Source organism: Ciconia boyciana, chromosome 6 (genome assembly GCF_034638445.1).
Source record: "Ciconia boyciana chromosome 6, ASM3463844v1, whole genome shotgun sequence".
NCBI lineage: Eukaryota > Metazoa > Chordata > Aves > Ciconiiformes > Ciconiidae > Ciconia > Ciconia boyciana.
This window is the reverse complement of record NC_132939.1, coordinates 43,078,065-43,101,743: the sequence shown is the minus strand read 5'-3', so window position 1 is coordinate 43,101,743 and position 23,679 is coordinate 43,078,065. Positions and strand designations below refer to the sequence as shown.

Genomic DNA, 23,679 nt, shown 5'->3' with positions numbered 1-23,679 from the left:
ATGTTAAGCTGCTCTTCAAAGCACAGCCCAGAATTGTTCTTCTAGAGAGGGACTGATGGAGTTGGGTTTCTGGAGAAACTCTGTCCTGTGCCACACTCCCCAGTCGGTGTCTCTTGCCTGTAGATTGCTGGAGTTAGTTATGTTCTTTCACTTGTGCACCTGACCAGCCCTACCCAAAATTCATGGAAATCAATGGAAGAACTCATTTTTTTTTTAATTTGAGAGAGGAGGAGATATGCACTGTTATTTTAAAAAAATTACATTGATGATATCTCCTCTGGATTTGTATTTAAAACTTTTGGGCTCCTGTGTTGTTCTTATCTTTCTTCAAAAAACCCCAGGTTTAATCATGGAAGCCCAGCACTTCTTGGAACCTTTCCCATAACATAAAAGACCTCAAAGAGCTTGGTTTCTGAGTGTAGCAAAAAATAAAGCTGTGAGGATAAAGGCCATCCTTGGGACAGGTCAGAGGACCTGTACCCTGTTGTTGATAGTAGCCTGTAGTGCAGAATGGTATGCAAAACTGTTTGAGTAGAGGGTAATCCTTTTGCAGGTTTACTGTTCTAGCTTTTGGCTGTCAGTGTCTGACCTAGAGTTGCTGGGACTATTGTGTAAAAGTTCATGATGGCTTTATTCTCAATTTATCTGATCCTTTTCTGAATACCTTTGGGATTCACCTAGTGTGGCTATAAGCTTCTTCACAGTATTTACTGTTATTTGAAGGAAGTGCTTCCTGACTGAGGGGGATATTAGGGTGAGTATTTACTTTAATGCTGCTGCCTTTTTAGATTGAGGTGCCCCCAGTTCTTATTTTATGGGAAATAGTGAGTGAGCATGGTTTGACTTTGACGTAAGCTCTGTAAAGATCTTAAGGTATCCTTTTTAGAAAGTATTTCAAGTAGTGTGCTTCATTTGAGTGTCTTGCTTTAGCTTTCAGCTCTGCTTTTTATGTGCCTTATGATATAAAGTAAGAGTTGTAATAAGTGAACTCAGGGAATGATTAGGTTATTGAGAAGAGCAGACCTTTGTTCACACTAGAGGCCGAGTGTGTTTGCCTCTTTTAGCCCAGGGAGTTGGCTGCCACTAGCCATGGCTTGACTGTAGCAAGGCTAAAAAATGTTGTCGTCTGTAGATTATTTCTTTAATGCCAGAAGGAATGGTTGCATCACTTTCTTTAATCTCCTGTCTATCAGTAACCATTCAATTTCATTGGGTTTGGCTTTTACTGAGCCAGGTAATGTGTGTTTCACTTGATTCCTTCCCCAAAGATTTCTGGTAGTGATTTGAATGAAGGCATAGAGGATGGAGAATCACTTGCTTTCTGTGATAGCTTATTCTGTTAGTGATTCTCCCTGTTTAATAATAAAAAGGGGAAAAAAAAGGCAGCTGTATTAGGGATTTTGCTACTTACAGCATCAAGTGTATAGAATATATAATTTCCATTCTTACAGAAGGAGATGTGATACCCTGTAAATTACAGGGCTGTCTGATGGATAAGCAGGTAAATGAAGTGTTGGTAAAATACTCGGTGACTAAATGTTCACGTCTTTTTGTCCAGGAGGATTGATTCGTGTGTGTGTGTTTCAGCCTCTTTGTCCTTTCGTGGCATTGGGTAGTGTAGGTTGCGATTTAGCTTTCATGTGTGTCTTTTACTGTGATTGCAAATTTAGCGTATATGCGCTCCCTCTAGTGGTCTTCAAATAGTAAACAAATTAGAAAAAGTGTCAATAGCCTTAAGCATTGGTGCTTTTGATTATTTTCCATTAGAAATTAATTTAAAAGTGTTTTTTAAATTGAATTGAACTCTCTAGGAAATATATTTTATACTCTGAAACAAAAATAATTCTACTAAGAAGTCTTTTTTAGCAGGCTATCTTTGTTGGATTTAAAAAAACCAGCCTACTAATACACATTCTGCCATGCAGTCAGCTCCATATTATTTAGTATGAAGGGGAGGCTGTGATGCTCCCAATATTGGAAAACCAAAATACTGTAGTGATAGACTTTTCTTGTAGGACTCAGCCGGCATCTGGTGCTGGGCCAGACCTTAAGCCTCGTTGGACTTGGACTTCTTTTGTGAACGGCCACTAGGCTCTGGCTCTGTTACATACTTCGGTGCTCTTGGTCCTTTACACAGAGTCTATTTAGATTTGCACAGTTAATTAGCTTGGGCTCCACTCACCAGGAAAATGTGTCTTCCAGCCCTGGACCAGCCGGCTTTGGAAACGGGGACCGGCTGCATTGGAACGGCAGCGTGCCTGCGGTCAGTGAGTCCAGCGGACTCAGGCTGCCTCCGCATGCAGGCAGCTCTGGTGTCCCTGTGGATAATGAAGCATTGATCATATTGTTGTCTTTAGGAATATATAAGGATGTTAATAGGTTGGGGTTTTTCTTAAACTATTTTTATATTTTTTTAAACAACATATCCCATTGGAGCATCCTGGAGCGCTCTCCCTGTTGGAGAGAGGCTTGGGGAGGACAGCTACAGGCACTAACTGTGTTACTGGTCCTAGCTAAATTCACAAGTGAATACGACCTAGGATATTTTAATATTTTCAACTTTTCTCTTTCTTCCCCCCTCTTTTTTTCCCCTCAATGTATGCAGATTTTGGATAGTACTGTCTGCTTGCAGAAAGAGGTGTTTAAGAAATATTTTGACATTGTTTCCTTTTTGCCAGTGTTCAGTTCAGATAGAAGAACACTTAGAATTTGTCTGTCATAAATTTGTTGGGGTTTTTTTGGTTTTTTGTTTTTAACTTAGGTGTGATGCCATGCTAATTCAAGCCCTGTGCTTCATGTATTCTCCATTTTATTCATTTCAAGTGACAGTGTTTGGTGCCCAGAGAAGAGAATTATTGCTTTTTTCCTCCCCCCATGCTTTGAGCTTTTAGGGGTAGTATGTGACAGCATCCATTGACTGCAATAGTTAATTTTCATGAAGCAGACAAGGCTTTAGGAGATTAAACTAAAAAATACGAACCACGGAATTCCAGAAAGGGGTGAAAGTTAGTGGTTAAGAACCAACTATAATACAGTTACCCAGCATGAAGTGTCGATTAATTATACTTTTAATATGTAGTTAATTCTGCCTTTTATAACTAGCATTCAGGATGGCAAAGGGATAGACTTGTTTTGTCAATTGTGTGCATGCCAGATGGAGCCTTAATATGTGTCAGCAGATAAATGGGCCATTATTAAGATTAGATGCATAATGATCATTTCAGCCTTGTTTATTTAGGTCATCAACAGCAGTGGAAGATGATCTCTTATAAGTAAAAATACTTTGGGATCTGAAAATCTTTTGCTTTTCTTAGACTGCTATCAAAATAAATGTAAAAGGTTTGGTCTCTAGTTTTCAAGTAACACATTAACTTTTAGTTTACTTAAGTAAGAACTGAAAAAAAATTCACAACCACAAGTAATTCTACCAGTGACTTGATTTGTTGTCCTGAATAGTGATAGTTGTGTAAGCAGATGAATTTGTTCACTTATTAGATGAAACTCATGAAATTAATATTTTACCTAGCATTTCAGTGCAAGGCTCTTAGCTATTTACTTATTTAGTAGACAATACAATGTTCAGTTATATATGTATTCTTAAAATAACATCTGCTACAACTTTAGACTCCTTGCACTAGTGAAACACTTTGACAGTAATAAATGTCTGTTTTATTTCAGGTTGCAGTGTAAGATTTTGGAAGTCATAGCTCCAGCCCATCACAACGGAATGGCAAACGGCCATGCCAGCAGCGCTGACGGAGACACAATTGTCATCAGTGACAGTGACGACTCAGAAACACACAATAGCTCTGCACAAAATGGGTAAATGATACTTTTACAGTATAAAGCATTTGGGCTGGGTAGAAATGAGACTAAAGCAGACTTGGCAGGGTCTGACTTGAAACAAATTATTTGGTCTGTATGGATCATGAGTGATCAGCCAGCTGAAGGTGACAAGCTGAATATTCACAGGTGCCAGTTGTGCTATGTGTAATCCACCAGAGAACTGTGTGTTATGAGAAATGGGGTACATACAGAATAGTCATTGTTAATCTGCTTGGAATGACAAGTGTTTCTGTTGAGAGATGGTGGAAGAGCCATACAAGCCTATCACAAGTCCTCTCTGTGCTGCTATAGCTTGGAAAATGCAGTGACGTTCTCCATTTCTACAATCTGGTACTACTTAGCACGATGTATTACTTGACTTCCATCATGGGGCTCAGAGTTGAGATTGCCTTATAATAAGAGGACATGCTCTTACTGGAACTCTCTGAAAAGTCTTTCCAGAGACTTAATGTGTTTGTGTCCAAAATATAAAAATGTACAAAGCTTTTGTCATTGTGCATGTGTCCATATAATTATACCGTTGTATTTCATGGATTTGATTATGATTTTAGGTGCAGTGAAACAGTGTGTGTCTTGTCTTAAGGAATTGCCTATAGGCTGGAGTAGCTTAATAAGACTGAATAAGAGAGCTTCTTGGCTATGACTGTGGTGTTTAATTTGGAGTATCCCTTTACCGATCAGTAATTGAGCTTATATATGCATCTTATCCTAGCAGTATAATGAGAAGAAAAACTTCTGTGCTTCACAAGTACAATGTTGATGAAAGAAGAGGGTTTGAAGTGGGCCCCAACCTTGTATCTAGCAACATACAGGCTTTACATGAACTGTCATTGATTTTGAGATGTCATGTGGATGCAGAAGTTATTCTCACTGATTGCTGCATGAGGACTTCCATGTCCTGACATGTCTTGAATAACTAGGGTGGGGCTCCTCACTTAGCTAAGAAAATAACATGGGATAAATAATTTTTAAAATTCTCTGCTGTCTCTTGAAGGCAGTGTCCAAGTTGTTCATGAAGAGGTCCTACATCTTTGAGAAAATAAATGCATTTTCTGCGTTCCACAAGGCATATGGCATTTGAAAGGAGGTTATTCTTGGAATAATGCAAGCATGCATAGAGCTGACTGGGACTGATCCCTTTCTATTGCTGTCACTTCCATGAATGCAGAGATGGGAGCAAGACGGAGACTTACACTCCCAGTCAGTCTGTAGTTCTCCCCAGCTGATTACTTATTTTGACAATGCAGAGAAGGGAAGGAAAATAATTTCTTTCTCTTAAAAAAGAGAAATCTTGTGAGAATATACAAATTTTTGAAGCACTATTCTGTGGCATACCTAACTAACATTTATGCTACAAGCTTAAATTGCAAACCTCTTACATCTTTAAAATGCTTACTGGAAGTTTGAAGCAAGTCTTTTTGTAACAAATGCAAGAGTGTAATAACACTCCAGTTAGTTTCTGGATATATTCTGGGTATATGCAAACTTGGAAAGTTTTATTTGCTGTACCTGTAAAACCTGTCTGAAAGTAAAGCATTGTTGTCAATTTTTGTGTATTGGCATCTAAGATTCCTTATACCCTTACTTACAACAATAAGCAATCTCACTGAACTGAATGAATTTGTTTTGCAGCCCTAATCCTTCAGGGACTATATTGTTGTTTCTGGAGAAACTTGGATGTGGAAAATATGGATGTTATTCACCTTGGGACCAGTGTCAAGTTGATATGTGCAGAACCACAGTTCTGCCTCTGTCTGCACACAAATCTCCAGGTTTTGAGACGCAGCCTTCGTGCAAAGCTGCAGTGCCGTTAAACAATGGTACAGCAGATGCTCAGTGTGTTTGTGAGAGAGGGGGAGGGGAGCACAGCACAGATTGATGGGCCATCTGCAAATATTTTTACTAAAGAATCTGTAAGGCTAGAGAATCTTAACTGAAAATAGATGTCATTAGAGATCCCAACCTTTCTCTGACCCCACTTCTGTCTGCGTGGGGCAGAAATAGCCACGCGTTCTGTACAAGTGTTCCTGCTGACCTTTTTTATTGTGTTCTGCAGTAAAAGCTGAGGTTGTTCAGGGAGAAAGAAGCCAGGATGCTCTTACTCCTGCACTCCCTCAGAAAAACAGGCTGCCCTGTAAGGCCTGGGTTGCGAAGCAAAAGGTAGCAGTCTTAGATCTTACTGTTGATGCTATGCCCTGGGACCCTCTGGTACCACTAGGATAGTGGTGGTCATAGAATAGCAGTGTTCATACCTTAAACTGCTAGGCTTAGGGGTAAGGTTGAACTCTTGCATTTGCTTTAGCACTCAGCAGCAGACTGGAGATTGCGGGGCTTGTACTGCCAAATATATACAGTACTAGCTGCAACTTAATTCATGGCATTCCTCCTGCCAGGGCTATAAGTAATGTGAACCATCAACCACACGAGAAATACTGGAAGAAAAATTTCTTCTTGGCTTGCTGGCTGGTTCGTGGCAGTAAACTTGGGTGTTTATTCAATTTGAAGTGAAGTATCATCTTTATTTTGGGGAAGGGTTAATTGTTTCTGCAAATTTTGGGATGCAAGCAGAGGTAACAAAGTTTTTGGAAATTATCCCAGTGGAACCTTACCATCCAGATTTTTTACCACCTTCAACCTAGTTTTCTGCCTCTATTTGAAGAAGAAATTACGAACAGGCTATTTCAAAAAGAGTGGTCATAGCTTGTCATTAAAGCTATACAATGTCTTCAGTAGAACAAATCTTTCCTCATCTTTAATTCTTATCTTTCCTCTCTCCTTTCTTCCTCTGTCATCCCTCCAGCCCCTGAATCTAATAATCATGATGGTAGGTCTTAGTCTACTTTATATTGTAAGGAAAGACCAAAGTACAAGATCAAATGCAGCTTAAAATCTTCATGAAAAGGTTCAAAGTCAGGATTTTGCTGTAAAGTGCTGCTGTCTTGTTCCTAGAGCGGTATAACCAGCATGCTGTTATCAGTCTTCATGTTGCTGTATTTCCATTTGAAGTTTTAGTCAGATTCCAGAAAATATTTGCAGTTCCAAATGGGCAGTTGTAATTGCTCAGTATAAAGTAGCTTGGCAGCAGCAACTCTCAAAGGTGTGCAGAGGCCAGCTTTTCTATCAGGATCAATATAATGACAGATTACCTCTGTGTAAGGCTTGCACTGGAGCATAAGGAGACCATAAATGATCATGTTATTTAGCAAGCATTCTTCAAGGGAGCTTTTCCCATTCCCAAACTTAGTCAAAGAGAAGAAAAGCCACTGCCTCTTTTTGGAAAAGGAGCACAGCATTCATTTTAGATGCATTCCTGATCCTCTAACCCTCAGTATTTTTCTATGCAATTCTTCTAGTTCTATTAATACCGCAAGATAAAGGTAGCTCCAGCAAGACTCAGACCGGATAATATAGATAGTCATGTCCTGGACGAGGTAACTCAGAAGGACAAGGTCTTAGAAGTTTCTTGGTGAAGCTACCTTAAGACCATGCAGTCTGAAAATAATACAGCAGGACTGTGAGCAGAAATTTATATCCAGGTCGTATGGTCACCGTGCCAAAGTAATGGAAGAGGTGCTGAGATTATTGTCTGGTAGTGGTTCAAAATAACCACATTCAAAAAATGCAAGACTGCCAGGTGCTAGGCACACTTACTTGAGTGCTGTAGAAACTAGTATAATAGGGGTGGGTCAGTTCCAGTTTTCACTGACTAAGTTACAAGATATTCTGTTATTCTTTCCTTGGGATCTGGTGGTCTGTCAGAGCTGTCCTGTGAAGACTTGCTGTAGGGGATCTCTGCTGCAAAATGGGTCTAACCTTTGCTAACTCTCATGTGTTTTATATAATGCTTTATAAGGTAAAATCTAACAAAAAATAATATTACTTTTATGCCAAAGCAATTAGATAATCTATGTAATTTTTAAAGCTTTCTATGCATACTGAATGACCTTTTTCTTCCTCTTCTGCGCTAAGCAAAATTTTGACTTTCAATTTGGATTTATGGAGGAAGATTTCAGGAATATATTAATTTCTTAGGATAATCATTGGAAACTCAGAAACTGTGCAGAAAAAACTTAGTGTGTTTGGAAATTAGGTTGGGGCTATTATATAAGATCCACTGAAGGTGAGAGAAGGATTTACTCAAACTAAAAAGTAAAGGTTAATGATACAAGAGTTAACCATTTGATTATTCTTGGAACCCTGCTTTCGATTACAGACAGTATCAGAGCTGAGAATCTATTAAAAATGTATAAATAAGTTAATATACTTTTGATATAACACTGGTGCTCTGCCTTTTATTTTGTATCTGAACATTATCTGTTTGGGTCCTTCTTTAGCTTGTTAGACTAAAGGACTGGAGACACAGGGGTGTATGGAGAGGGAACAAGTTTGTATTTGATACTATCCAGAAATGCCTAGCAACAGCCTTCATTACTTTAGCTTTCCTATCTTGAGACTGAAGATGACCATGGAAGGCCAAGTCATGGTATGACCAAAATATGAAGCCTCTTTTAACAAACTTAAAATTACAGGCAGAGATGTTAAAATCATGCCAGCGGGTATACTGAATGACTGTGTTTATACAGTTTATCTCTGTTTTGCTACTATGACTAGCTGGATGGGGTTTTTTTATTATTTTGCTTAAATTGGAGTTGGTCTGAGTGACAACTTCAGACTTTAACTTGAATAGCATCATGCAAGGCAGATGTTATATCATAGTGCTTATCTGTAGGTCCAGTAGATGTGTTGCTGTTTCCAAGTCTAAATCTTCTTTTCTGTCCCTTAATTTGTTTTTAACTATGTTGATCATTTAATCATTGTAAACAATTTTTCTCCAGAAATTTGCAAATCATTCTCATCTAAGCTGACACTAACTGTGGATAAGTACTGTTTCTTTTACACTTCATTTGTATTAATGTATTTATTATTAGGCATCTGAATGTTGCATTTCTTTGGACTTCTATTTCACAGAGTTAGTGGGGGGAAAAAATAAGAATTGGAGTAAATTTCCTATTCAACAACCTTGCAAAGTACAGTTCACTACATTTTGCATATGTTCTTCATAGGGGTAAAGAATAGCAAGTAGTATACTGATTTATTTTGTTTTGTCACAGACTCCACCTTTAAGCATTTTGTAAATGCCAGAAGGACCGACAGTGATGATGAAATGCATAGCTGTAAATCTCCTAGTTCATCCACATAACTTCTTCACCTTCCCTTACTGATGAAATAAGATGACGGTTGAATTCTTCCTGATAAAGCAATACGACTTTTGATTACAAATTACCACCCTAGGAGAAGTTAGTTCTGTTGTTTAATAGCAAAATGCAACATTATTTAAAGAAAATCTCAGTAGTTTAACTCTGTTCATGAAGTCTGTCTATAAATATACCACACTATTATATTGTCTATGGCAAAACCCCTCTCTCTGTTTTTTAAAGGAGTGAATTTTGTTTTGGTAGCGCACCAGACCTGGGTGGTTATTCTCCTAGGAAGAGGTGTAAGAAAACAGTTACTATTATGTTAAAACTGAAGAAATATTTTCCATGGGGGGGGGGGAAATCTAGTTCTCTGTAGCTGATAGCTGTAAAAGGGAAGTATACTTTGGGGAAAGAAACATGTAACTTGATAAGCATTTATTTTAAAGCGTAGTTGCATCGCCTTGTGATTCCTGTTATTTTCAGAATGTTGTTGGTGAGGGTGTCTTTTCTAAATTGGCGTTTCAGAAAAATATTCTACCTGTTTTTTTATTCATTTTGAGATGTGATCCGTAGCTCTGTGGCTACTATTTTTATTCATTTTATTTAACTCTTGTCTTTTGGACTTCTTCCTCATCATCTTTTTCTCTTTTTTCCTGCCTTCCTGTTGCCATCATGAGTACTGAGAGTATTAAGGAGACGATTTTCTAGGGGATAGGGATATGTCATTACTGGTCTCCCTCTTTGTTCTTCCTTCCCTTCTCATGTCTCATCTGCCTGCTAAGAAAACCAACATCCCTGATCCCTTTTCCTGTTCTGTGCAGGAACTGGCTTTGATGCATATCTAAATCTAGTGGCAGAAAAGCTGGCAGAAGTGAATAGGTTGTCTTTGGTACCAGTGGAAGTTACAGTCTGTATTAAATATGGCTGGGTATTTTCAAGAGATCCATTGTGTATGCATATAAATATAATAAATGTGTATAATATAAGTCTGATGTTTTGTGATTGTAGTTAACTTTTTAATTTTAAAAAAAAATTTTTAGGGAGAAGAAAGCCATAATTGATCCTTCTTTGTTCAAATACAAAGTCCAACCTATTAAAAAAGAACTATATGAAGCTGTTATCGTTAAAGCATCTCAACTAAGGTAAAAATTAGTATGTGAAAGTTAAAATTGTACTTTATAACTGTAGGAGTTGTGTAAGTCACTGTAAGATGTTTTTGATGTAAAATGGCATTTTAAAATAATATGTTAGAACTGCTAATTAGAGGCACTGGAACAAAATACTGTGTTTCACAGGCTTTTTGCAGCAAGGGTTCCAAGCTTTACTAGTATTAACACAGATACCAACTCCTTGCAAGTCTCTGTGCTGTTGTTGGCGCACAGATGAGACCTCCTGTTGCTTCTGATACCTGTGCCTACTGCTGTGACTGATGGAGGAGGTGATAAAAAGTTTGAGAACCCTATTCTATAATATTGATGAACTATTGGCATTGTGAGCTGTCTCTCTGCGTGGTACCATTACTGGTTTGAAATGTTGTAGCAGATGTTGGCAATCAGACTGCTTTACTGCTTTAAAATAGAAAGCTGCAAAGAGTTTTTGCTTCTTAAATAACATAATTTTGTCTTGAATTTAGTTAAAACTTTTTTTTTTTAGAGTAGGTTGTTCATCAAAACTTTATAAACTGGATACTTTGAAAAAAAAATATCAGTGATTTCAAGTAATTTAGTTCCAGCATGGGTAGAGATTAGTTTTTTCACTAACTACTCCTGTGTAGTTGGCTTTTTCCTTCCCATGAAGTACTGTGGGTTCCCTGGGATGCCAGGAAGCATTTAGAGCACACACTGTCATGTAGCGAGGAGTGCCACAGCCTGACCAAGCAGTGTGTGAATTCACCCCTCCTGCTTGTTGGCTTGAGACTTCTGTGCCTTACCTCCCCGTTTGAGAGACGTGAATCCTTCTTTCCTGCTGTCCTTGTTTGCTTGTTTGTTTTTACCCCCTTCTGAAACAATTGGACTTTAGTTTTATTTGGGGGTTTTAAAAGCTACTGTGATAGAAAGGAATGTTTGGAGGATCTAGCGGGGATGAACAGGCTATTGGAGTTTGTCTGTATGTGTGTATAAAAGATGACATACCAGGATCTTCAAAACAAAAATTACAGATGCATAAAACAACTGTTTAAGTATTACTTGGGTTTTGTTTTGTTCATAAGGAAATTTTCAACTGAGTTGGGGTTGCAAAGAACGGCTGTTAGTTACAATAGTAAGGGTGTAATTTCTAATAAAATGAGAAAAAGGTCAATCATATGATGATACATGTGTTCTTGCACATATTGTCAGCTGTACTTAAACAATAATTAAAGATGTTAGTTGATAATGCTACCTTTCTTTCCTAATACAGCCGGAGGAAACATCTCTTTTCTCGTGATAGACTTAAACTTTTTCTGAAACAACACTGTGAACCACATGATGGAGTCATTAAAACTAAGGTAAATAAGAAGGAATAATTAGTGGGATAGAATATTGACCCTACTCAGGCTTTTTTTTTATCTTCTCTACTAGCTGCTCAGAGCTTCTTTTTTAAACTACATCAAGTTTAGCTTTTTGTAAGTATAATATATTGAGTTAGTATTGGACTTTTCCAAAATAAAAGGATGAAAACTGCAACTTTTTCTGTAAAAACAGAGTTTTGTTAACCTTTGCTTGTAAACAAGATGGTAGTTTTTCTGTACATGAAGCAGAATTCAATTCATTAATTTCTTCTTTAGCTACCAGTTTAGAAAAGTCCCCAAAATAAAAACAGGAGCTTTTACCTAGAAAAACATTATTTACTAAAACATAATATATTTTTGCTTAGTCTAACACATGAGTTGTTTTCATTCTTCAAGGTACGCAGCTGGTATTTCTAAGTCAAATAAAAATTAACTTTTTCTGTTTTGGTACAGTAAGCTAATATTATTCTGTGGTAATGCTTTTAGCTGGAAAATATTTTATTATAGATTGAATTCAGTCTCCCATTCTTCAGTGAGACAGAAGTACCAAAGAGCTCTGGTAGCTGGAATGGGCTTTTGATGAGGCCTTAGATATTAAAGATGTTAAGATGCATATTTTTGTCATGTTATGTGGAGATATATGGTGAAACTTAGTACAAGTTCAGACTAAAGTTCACATCTTAGTCTGCGCAGGATGACTGAGAATTTCTGTTTCCTTGTGCTCAAGGAATTGAGCAGCTTTTCCCACACTTACCAAATAGGCAGCAATTTCCCTTGCCTTGCTTGCTGTGCCACAGGAGATCCTGGACTCTTTCACTGCGTATTGCAGCCTTGACCCTGAAATCCTTCTTATCTTCATCTTGTTTTTAGAAAGTAGCTTGTTTGTTTATTATGTCTTGTGTTTTGTGTGTGTGTTCAAGAGGAATCCTCACACAACTGTTTAACTGCTCGTTCTGCACAGGAAAGCTCTGAGATGAGAACATCAATGAGAGTCTTGCCTCTGAAAGTTGTGGAAAATAACAAAGGCAACTAATTTCTAAATAAGTTTGTAACTTTAAAGTCTGTCTCTTTAAAAGAAATGGTAATAGAAGAAGATAGAGCTGAAAGGGATAAACTACTCCCTCCCTTGGGCATGTTAGCAATCACGTCCTTGATGTGATAATGTGCTGGGTCTAGTGGTCTATTAGCGATGCTTTCTGGTGCCTCAGGAAAGTTGTTATGTTCTGTGTATGTGTGCATTTGTCATCTTCTCTTTGTTTGGGCTTTTTGTGGAGCATCTCCTTGTTCCCTTGCTGATTGCCTTGCATGTCAGCAGTTACGTGAACATGTCCTATTTGGAGTGTCTCCTTTGTATCCTCATCTGTATCACTTGATAAGGGCAGACTTCCTGAAGTCACCAGGCTGAGAAAGCAGACTTAAAAAGAAACTTTGACAATTCAGAATGAGAGAAGTCATAAATTTTCTCCTCCTCCAGAAATGTTTAAGTATGTGAAGAATTATGTGATTCTTCAGTAAATTAATTTTCCAGCTTTCTCTGTCAAAAGTCATTCTCAACACATTTCAGTAACTTTCTAGGAAGTTACTGAAGTAACTGTGGAAGACTGTGTCCAGCTGTGTTTGCTAAAAGGCATCTAAAGAAATAAAATATTACCAAATTAAGCCAAATTCTATTTTCAAATGTACGCTGCTTACATTATTATCCCCTTGGTGGATGAACTCTACAGTTACACTATTTCAGAGTTTTATTTCTTATCCTAAGCTAACCAGTTGTGAATCTAGTTACTTTTATTGTCCTTCTTTGTGAATTAATGATTCATTAATTAGCTTATATTTATGAAAAGGTAGGAATTTCACAATAAATACCTGTTTTCATCTTTCTTACTAAGGCAACATCAATTGCAAAATATAATCTCGCAGAACAAAATTTCTCCTGCTTCTTTCCCGATGACCCACCCACGTTTATCTTCAGTCCTGCAAGCAGACGGCGAGGTAGACCCCCAAAGAGGGCATCTACTAGTCTTGTAAGTAATAATACTTTAAATTCCAGGTGAAGACAGATCAGCGTAGTCTTTAAGTTCTTCCATTTTCTCTGAACTTTTCCAAACAGTTGGAATGCAAGGTTGACATTGTGCTTTTTTTCTTTGAGGATGAATTGCGGTATATTACGTAATTGCTATTGAAGTGGATTGCTTTATAGTTAAGCTGGTAAAAGGGACCATACTTGATATGTTATCTTCTTATTTTTATCTTTCTTATTTCTGTGATCCCACCAAGAAACTAGCTTTTCAGTGTGTTGTGAAGGCGCATAGAGTACTTGTCCCTTCTGGGAAGGATTAATAAATAATTTGCTAAAAACCTGTAATTTGTACTCTTAGATACAATTATGTCACTTGCCCTTAGATACAGTTATGTCACTTGCCTGTATTTAAACACAGCAAAGCTTAGTGCTCTATTTTATTTAAAAAGAAAGCTGGAAGAAAAAAGTTTGGGTCCTGTCCCCCCCCGTCCCCCCAGTTATTAGGCAGGATCTCTGAGTATTTAGTGTGTTTGTGGGAAACTCTTACAGCCTGTCTTTATTCTTGTTTTAGAGAACTGTTGAAAAATTGGGAATATCTGTTGCTGGTCATTTCACTGTAGATACTATGTTCTTTTTTTCCACTCCCCCTCCGAATTCTCTATCAGGACGACGAGATTGCAGCTAAACAAAATACCCAAGGAAACAAAAGTAAAGTAGCAAGGGAAAAGACAAGGTTCCAGAAGCAAAAAGAAGATATGCAGGCCATGGGTAAGTTGAGGTTTAGTCCTATGACTAGTAGAACCAGTTTTTGCAGGTCTGAGAGCAGGCCATCATTAGAGTATTTTTGGGGTTGTACCTTTCAAAGGGAAAATGTAGTAAGAGTGCACTGCCACAGCACTATTGCAAAGTGTTCCTTTCAGTGGTTAGAATGGTTGTTTCCTGGTTTGTTGTTTTTTTTTTAATTTATTTTATTAAACAGGGGAAATGTAGGAAGCTTGTGGTCCAGGTGTGTTGATTTCTATCTCAGATAAGTAAAGAGCAAAATAAATTTCTGTAGAAGTTTGGATTCTGAAGTCATGTATAAATTTTACCAGCTGAAGGTATATCAAAACATGAACATTCAGTGCAAATCAATCTGTTGTATAAGTAGAATCCGTAAATGGAAAAACTACCTCAAAATTTAAAAAACTGCAGTGCTTTCTAAACCTGTAATAATCCTTAAGGAAATCTTGAGTCTTTCTGAAGATGTCTATGCATAGATATTTAAGGTATGTCTAAATGTTCTGCAAGATTACTTACAGTATGTTTACAAATTTTTCTAATTAAAAGAGCACAGATCACTTAAGAGATTTTTATTTCGGGCTGATTGAATTATTTTGGCTTAGTTTTGACCTGTTTCTGATCTATTTAAACTTGATTTCAAACGAAGTGAGGGGACCTACCTACCTTTTGCATGGGTTTAACTAGATAAACTGGTGCATCTTCCTGAGGAGACAAAGCTCAGTCAAGGAGATGTTCTTCTGGATTGTAAGCACTGATGTCCTTCCTAAGGAAAGGCTTTCTGTGGAAATATTTCAGTGAACTTCTGGTTTCTACGTCTTTCCATTTTCCTCTTTCCTTTGCCTGTTTTCATTTTCATATAAAGTTTTAGGATGACAGGGACGTCTGGAAATTACCTAGTCCAACATCTGCTTAAATAACTGCAAAGTTGTCTGAGGCTGCTCAGGGCCTTTTCTTCAATATTAGATGGGGATACTAGGGTTTAATGGGCTCCACTAAACTTGTATGTCCACTTTTTTGCACAACTAGCATCTATTTGTTTATGTGCTGGAAATGACAGCATAGAACAAGGTAATCGCTGATCAACTTCGAAGTTGCTTCCTTTCTTGTGTGGTGTTAGTTACAGCTTCTAGAAGGCTAGTTAAGACACATTCTGGCTTAATTTTATCTTTGTGTTATCCTCTTGCACTCCAAAACCCAATGCCCTTGAAACATACAGTTTCAAACAATGAAAGAGCAATCAGCCTTAAAATAAGTTGTATAACATGGAGATCCAAATGTATTATTTGTATTTTCTGCCACCTCACTATAAAGCTGTCACAGCATGTTGATATTCAGACTTTGTAAATGCTTTCCGTTCTTTGTTGAGGACCCAAAATGATGATGAATGCATCAAATAAGTAATAATAATAAAAATACTGTGGTGTCACACTTGTTCTGTGTGTTCATTTTTGGCCCAATGTTGGCCCATGATTCTAAACTTTGTTTTTTTAAATGCAGTTCTCTAATTTGAAACTGGCAACACATTATATTGGTTGTTTGAAAAGTATGATCCCATCCATACAATGAGCTTAAAAGTACTGTCAAATATACTATATTTACAGGTAAAATGTTTAGATTAATAATATTTAATTGGAATGGCAATTACTGACATTCATAAAGTCTCTTATAAAGAGCTGCTACAGTACTTTACTAATGATGTGAAAAGGTAGCAAAATACCAAGTACCTTAAAAAATCAACCTTCTCAGTATGTAGAAGACTATGGGGGATCAGCTTCACTGCTTTTGTTTGCTAGGTGAGAGCCATTGCTGGTATGTGTAGTAGCTATCTGTAAAGGCAATCTAGCCCATTTTCAGAATTTTATAGGAAAATGTAATCAAAATATTTTTTTGAGTGCCATCCACTTGGTAATAGAATTAAGGATCTTCTTTCATTTTCTTCACTTGTGATTCTGGCTTTCTTTATTCAATTAAAATGGTAAGCCCCCTGACCTCCTTTTAGTTGTTAGCCTGTGTGGGGGTTGACAGACATTGTCTGTCCACAGAAGGTGGAAATTTGTATCCTGCTGTTCTTCTGCAGACAACTACAAAGAAATCTGGATCTCCTCAGGCTATAACATTTATTACCGATTAAAGTTCAGCTTAAACTGTATAACAGAAGTAAAACTTGCACAAAAGCCACTGAAATACTAAGTAGTTGTCAAATGTATTGACTCTTCAGTAATTCAGAAATAATTAAATATATTAAAGATCACTTATTTAAAGGTTTTTACTATCACAAATATTTCATGGTTATATGCCACACCTAGTTATGACATGCTTTTATTAAGCAGTCATTACTAAATACGTTGCTGTAATTGTATGCAGTTGGAATCAGTTCTCATCTTTGTATGTCACTTGATAGAAACCAATAAACAAGTAATAAATGTCTGTACACTCATAAAACCAGAGAAATTTGACTTTATTACAGTGATGACAGCCTTGTAAAACATGTATAATACTTAGGCTTAAAATTCTGATTCTCTAAAGACTTTCAAATGATTGAATTTCTGGTTGGCATAGAAAACAATTCAGTCTTCATAACAATATCTTTTTCATATGGTAATTATAAAAAGATCAGTCTATTTAGCACTGTTAAATAAAATTAACATTTTATAAAAGAAAAAATAACTTTTGGGTTTTTTTTTCCCCTTTATAGCTTTTGAAAAAGCTAAATTAAAACGAGAGAAGGCAAATGCTATAGAAGCTAAGAAAAAGGAGAAAGAAGATAAGGAAAAAAAGAGAGAAGAATTAAAGAAGATTGTGGAAGAAGAAAGGATGAAGAAGAAAGAAGAGAAAGAGAGACTCAAAATAGAAAAGGAAAAAGTAATGCATTTGCAGTATATGTGTTTCATATAGAACAGTAGAATGGCTTTCTAGTTTACTTGTTTCTTGGTTGCTATCTGCTTCAAGTTATTTTCCATTAACTGTTTTCAGTTCATAGAGATGTACTTTAGAAGAATAAGCACTTATAAGATATGAATATGGATTTGTAATTCTGGATAACATTCTTTATGGTATAAATTTTAGTTCACAAAAAGTTCGCTTTGAACTTACTTCTGAAGTAATGTGTGTGTGTGTGGGGGGGGTTGCCAATAATGCATGACTATTTGATTTGATGGTTGTCTTCTACTTAAGTGTTAAAGATGCTGTACTGCATCAGATTCACAGCATATTAAACGGTTGTGGGTTTCCTTGTGGTTTCTCTTTGGATGGAAATTGCTAAATAACTTTTTGTCACTTTAAATATGAAGAAATTATTTATTTCACTATGTTTTACTACAATCACATCCACTATCTATTTTGATAGTCCTTTTTTTGTGACAACTTTCATAAATACTCTTATTCTTAGATATTTTTTCCTCAGCCACTTCCATTAAAAAAAAAACCCACCCAAACAAACAAAAAACCCCCAAGAAAACCCCATGTCTAATCCAACAAAGTATCACCACAGTTTACTTATAAACATTTTTGCCAATATCTTCTTATACAAAATAAAATTTATTAGATTATTTAATTCTAATTAAATATGTTTTAGTTTTATTTTTCAGTGTGATTGAAATAGTAAGTGGTGCAGTTCTAGAAACTACAATAGGGTGATCTGACCATATTTTATATACAATTGTGTGACTCTCTCTTTCAGGAAAGAGAGAAGCTGCGTGAAGAAAAACGAAAATATGTGGAATACCTGAAACAGTGGAGTAAGCCTAGAGAAGATATGGAGTGTGATGATCTTAAGGTATGACTCAATTTGGAATAGCCCAAGCTCGTACTTTACAGGGTCCCCAAGCTAGATTCCCTAATGCAGAGGCAGACCTAGATCTGATCTGAATGCTAGAGGTTGTGAATTACCTGCAGCCATGTAATATTTCCCAGTCGCGATCCTAATAGGATCATCTGCATCTGCATTTTCACTCTCCAGAGAAACTTTTACAGGCTGTTCTCAGTCTTAATGTGGAACAGATGTATTTTTAAAGTGCTGATCTTACTGAGTGGAGGGTATTGAGTATACCTGACTTTTCTGTTAAATACACATGAGCTCACCTGGAATAAACCTGAGTTACTTAAAGGATTTGATTAATGAAGAAACCAAATTTTTGGCTGCAAAAGGTAGAAGGGGCATTAGCTTGTTACTCCCTGTGGCATTCTTTTGATTTAAACTAGCAGTATCCTTGCTTAACGAGCATCTTTCTGGATGATCCTGGAAACCTATAGAAAGTAACAAGAATTTACCTCCCAAAGAACTTAATGTTCTAAATGAGAATATAGTGTTGCTGTACATAACAGAAGATTGTCTAGTGTTATACATTTATGTACACTTTATTATGATTAATTTTGGCAGGGAATAGTGAAAGGAGGCAAAATTGTCAGAAACACAAGGACAGGGGTTTATTTGAGACACACAGGGAAACGTGACAGAAGCGCAAAGAGAACAAGTGAGAATAGAGGAGAATGTTAAACGAAGTGGTAGCACTGGTTGGGAGGAACGTGAGAACTGAATATATTTGCAAGGAGAGCTGTATAGGCCCTTGAAGATGAGAGTGAAAACGCTTAGCTCTGTATAGAAAGGGAGAACAAACTGAAGAAAGGGAAGAGCATTGTCAAACTGAGAGGAAGCTGTGCAAAACTATACTGCTATGTTTTAATTGGAAAAGAGAAAGGGAGGGGTGGGAAAGTAGTATCATCACTAGAGTGAAAATTGACAAGAATATGAATAAAGATGAGTTCAGGTGAGGAAGCAAGAAGAAAGATCTACCCATAGCCTGCTCTTCAAAAAAATTCCCTTCTCAGGAAATGTAAGAAATGCCTTACTGTGTTCTTCTGAAAGCATAGTACTTGGCATTCTTCTTGTTAATGTTTGTGAACTACCACCTTTGTGGAAAGGAGCCATTCTTCTGGAGATTTTTTGACTCTATCTGCTAAGAAACATTAAGTGAAGACAACTCTTGAAGAGTTACATGAAGATATTAATTTGAAAGTAAAATTTAGTGTTAGACGCTGTCATCTGTTATTTGGAGGTGGTGTCTCTGTTAAGTGGTCTTGTTACACGATTGCATCAGCTCGCTTTAAAATGTCTTCAGCTATCATAACTGCCTTACCAATGCAAAAACCCAAATACCAGAACACTCAGTCATTAGACATGATCTTGCATATCCTAGTATTAGATGGGTGTGTTTTTATGTGAATGTGTTGGGTTTTTGTTTGCTTGTCTTTGCAAGCAATAATGAGTAACTTGTTAAGAATATGTTTATTTTTGCTTGTCTGGACGGTTCCAGAAAACTTAAATTCAAAACTCTTGTGAAATAATAAAGGTTTAAAGGAAAAATCTTGACAGCCAGTGTTCTTAACTTGTAGTGGATTTGAGTTCCTTTAAACAAAGATACAAAATCATTCAACTTCATGAACATGAATAAAATTTTATCTCCAAAGATTTATGTCCAAGTTGCATGCTGTTCGGTTGTTAAAGTTAGTACTACCACAGATGTTACCATGATAATTGTGTGTCTTGCAGAACTATTTTTAGTAAAGTATAAAGAAACCCAACAGATATACTCATTAGAATCATAGTCTGTTTGGTTTTAATCACTTGTGTACTCTGCAGAAACCAAATACAATATTAAGTTGTCCCATTTGGATTGCAGGAACTTCCTGTTCCAATGCCAGTGAAGACAAGACTTCCTCCTGAGATCTTTGGTGATGCTCTGATGGTTTTGGAGTTTTTATATGCTTTTGGGGAACTTTTTGATCTTCAAGATGAATTTCCTGAAGGAGTGACTTTAGGCAAGTTGTCGTTTATATGGCAAGGTGCCCCAGTTTTGTGGTGTCCCTTCTCCTACCAAACAACCAAACATCTTAAGTGCACCCAAGTACCAGTGCTACAAAATTTTATGTGCAGGTTTAATATGTCAGTTCTTACACATGCATATCAATCCAGTTTTCTCTTCACAGTCAACTTCTACAGCGTTTATAAAATCAAAATTAACTTCAGTGTAGAAGCTGTTAATCTACTTATTAAAATGTCTACTTGTACTTTACTCTTGCAGCTATATATTAAGAAAATAATGTTGTTTTATCAGCACTCTTTCTGACACCATCACCTTAAGAATATTTGCAGTAAATTATGGAAAAGTAACTTGATTATCATACCTGAGGGGAAAAAAAAATGTTTTCATTCTTCAGTACATAACCATTTTCCAACTTTGTGGCAAAAGTGACGCTTCTTAAACTTTATTCACAGAAGTTTTAGAGGAAGCTCTTGTAGGAAATGACACTGAAGGCCCACTATGTGAATTGCTGTTTTTCTTCCTGACTGCCATCTTTCAGGCAATGGCCGAAGAGGAAGAGGAAGTGGCCAAAGATCAAATAGCTGATGCTGAGACCAAAGGTCAGATCCTTAATTTTACTGCTGAAAAACTGAAATTCCACTGGAATTAACTTTAAACTGCATGATTTATGGCATTCCTTTGTTTAACCTTGTCTTATTATGCGTGGATATTGTATGTGAATGGACTTGTTTTTTCTCTTTTATCTGAAACTAAAGCTTTAAACTGGGCATGGAGGGTGGGGTCTGGGGGCAATAGAGAAAAAGCAAGCTCATTGTTACTACGATTGTATCCAGCAAAGCATAATAAGCTTTTAACAGCACTGCTTGTGTTTTGGAGGTGAGGGAAACTTCTCTTCACCTTCCTCCTCTTCCTTCAGCACTGTTAGATGTTTCTCCTGAGGGTCAGGAAACAAGGCATTTTCCTAAATCTTCTCAAAGGTCTTTATCTGTAGCTATAAAGAAAAAAAATTATGGACCTAACTAGATTAAAAACTAAAGCTTCCCAGCATAACTATAATGGAGAATTCAATATTCGTTGTCCTTAAGACTTAGAAGTATGCATCCACAACTCCTAGTACTACCATGTCTCTGTTTTTCCAGTAAAGGATCTCGCAGTCACTTGGCCTTTGGCTTCACTCTAAGGCTGAAGTTGCCCACGTTTTCAGAGGTATTTGGTATACACTAACCACTGCTCAGAAGGAGTGCAGGCTTTGTTCCAAATTTATGTGGTCAGGGACATTATATATGTGTCTTCATCCTTAGTAGTCTGTTTCTATTCTGTGTTCAGGCAGCTTAGCAATTTGGTCCATGGTCTGTGAATGCTCTAAGCCTCATTCTGCAGACCGCTCTACCTGTAAGATCTTACTGATGCTACGCAGAGTGCTTTGCAAAGGGTTTCTCAATAACATAAACTTAAAGTGTTCTCTATATCCCCTTTGCACAGTTTTGGTTTTTAATGCCCTTGCAAGGTGCTTCCCCTCCCCCCCCCCCCCCCTTTTTTTTTTCAGCTCAGCTATTTATGAAGCCTTGCTGTGGATCAGGGAACTGATCTGACTACTTTGTTATGCTCATCAAGTACCTAGTGATGGTCTCTCAAACCAATATGTTGGTGTAACTGAGAAGGTAGAACGAAGCATCAGACTGGGAACCTTGAAAATATTTTTTAGATGTTACTGTTGCATATACCCTCTGTGTTTTGAATCTGAGGTCTAAGACTTCTCCCAATTCTTTTGCCTTCTGCCCTGCTTGGTGGAGAGGGAAGGCAACTGTTGCCACACTGCTGTTGTCCGGTATGTCCTGTGTTTATGGACTGCCAAATTTGCTGACTAGTTAAAGGAGAAGCTTTGACCCTTCCTGCTAGTCTTTTTTTCATTAGAGGTAGATAGGAACATACGAGCACTCCCTATTTGAGGTCAAGTGAATCCTGTGGTTCCCCCATAAGACAGATGCATGAGGTACAGGAAGGTTCCTTTAATTCCTCCATTGAAGACTGTGCATATTCTCATGCTTAAGATTTATGTCCAGTCTATAAAATGTCTTTATATAAACATGGGCACTATCTTCAGCAATAGAGGCTGCTCTTGTTAATTGAACAAAGTTACAGATTTGGTACAGTGTTAACAAATTCAGGCTGTATTTTAATAACTGTTGAATTTAGCAATTAAACTGTATCTTTTAACTACGGAGAGCATTGCTTGGGCAATATAAGCACAAGGATTCCATTATCAGGTAATCATAGAATAGTTGATTAGATTCTTTATTATTCATAGGACTGATCAGAAAAAATTTCATGTAACTTTCATATTTTAATTTGACTATATGGGGCTGGTAATTGTAAAAATCTGCTGTTTCACTTCTAGTTCAGCAGAGCTGTGGGCAGGGCATTTTATCTATTCTTTTACTTGCCTTTGAACTTCCATTTCTTGTCACTCTTGTTCAGACATCTTCTTTCTCATAAAAGAATTACATGTTCTCAGCTTTGTAATCCTGACTAACCAAACTAGTAGCAGTCATGTTTGCTCACTTAAATTCTGTACAGGCAGTATTTCTGCAACAGAAAACACCATGGGTGTGGGGTTTTGGTGTGTACAGTACTTTCTCAAGCCCTGTTACACATATACAGTGAGAGGGGAGGTGCAGAGGTTAATTTTGCAATGTCTGGGTGACGGTTTTCAAACAATATCAATCATCATACAAGACTCTGTTGTGGATTGCTTTTTATGTAGTCTTAGTTTGGATTTGTGGCTCTTTATTGACTTGGTGACTTTAACTGCTTAATGATTTGGACTTGAATAAAGTGAAATTTTTGAAACAGCATACAACACTGAAAAAAATCTGCCAACCCTCTGGAGAAATACCTGTAAGTGCTAAGGAAACTTTTGTCTAAGAAACTGGAATTTTGCTGTTTCTCCCTTTCACTGCCCTGCTTTCCTAGTCAGTTTGCTAATGTGTGATGCTCCTTATTAAGTGCAGATGCTTGGTTCGGTGAAACATGGTTTCTTTGTAATGCCTTAGTAATTGTATTTGTGCAGAACAGCAAGGCTGTATCTAAGTTACAGGTTAAAAGTATACAGTGAATAGTGATAACCAGTATCAAAATATGTGATTAGTTTGGATGGTCTTTCCTAAAAACAAAATAATGATAGGAAATAACAGTTCATGTGAGGGAATGAAATACAGGTGTTCTTGCATTGTTACTTGTTTTTGCTTTCAAGTGTGTTTATGGATTTGTTTTTGTTGCCTTTTACGTTGCCATTGTGCATGTTTCGTGCATTGTGGTTGCTTTAACAGCTTATATATAGGGAGAACAGCATATAGCATGTGGTGCATGTCCTTAGCTTTTAGTTGGATTCTTAGTTGCATTTAAAGCTATGTAAATTTTAATTTGGATGTTGAATTGAGTTTTGAATACATTGATGCTTTTGTAAATATCAGCCCTCTTTTTGCTTTGTCTGCAACTTTAAAAAAAACGGCTTGCTTTACTCCC

The 23,679-nt window shown here is 37.0% G+C and overlaps 1 protein-coding gene across 2 annotated transcripts in view; it reads left to right on the top strand.

The window, feature by feature from the left end:
- The window catches only part of BAZ1A (bromodomain adjacent to zinc finger domain 1A), a 66,859-nt gene that overhangs the window by 16,661 nt on the left and 26,519 nt on the right, over positions 1 to 23,679 (top strand). For both annotated transcript variants that reach the window (XM_072865322.1, XM_072865321.1), the window contains exons 4-12: positions 3,679 to 3,822; positions 10,085 to 10,186; positions 11,442 to 11,529; positions 13,419 to 13,553; positions 14,215 to 14,317; positions 17,028 to 17,194; positions 18,012 to 18,107; positions 20,011 to 20,149; positions 20,607 to 20,753. In XM_072865322.1, coding sequence (XP_072721423.1) covers positions 3,679 to 3,822; positions 10,085 to 10,186; positions 11,442 to 11,529; positions 13,419 to 13,553; positions 14,215 to 14,317; positions 17,028 to 17,194; positions 18,012 to 18,107; positions 20,011 to 20,149; positions 20,607 to 20,753 — 1,121 coding nt within the window. The remainder of the gene's footprint in view (positions 1 to 3,678; positions 3,823 to 10,084; positions 10,187 to 11,441; positions 11,530 to 13,418; positions 13,554 to 14,214; positions 14,318 to 17,027; positions 17,195 to 18,011; positions 18,108 to 20,010; positions 20,150 to 20,606; positions 20,754 to 23,679) is intronic.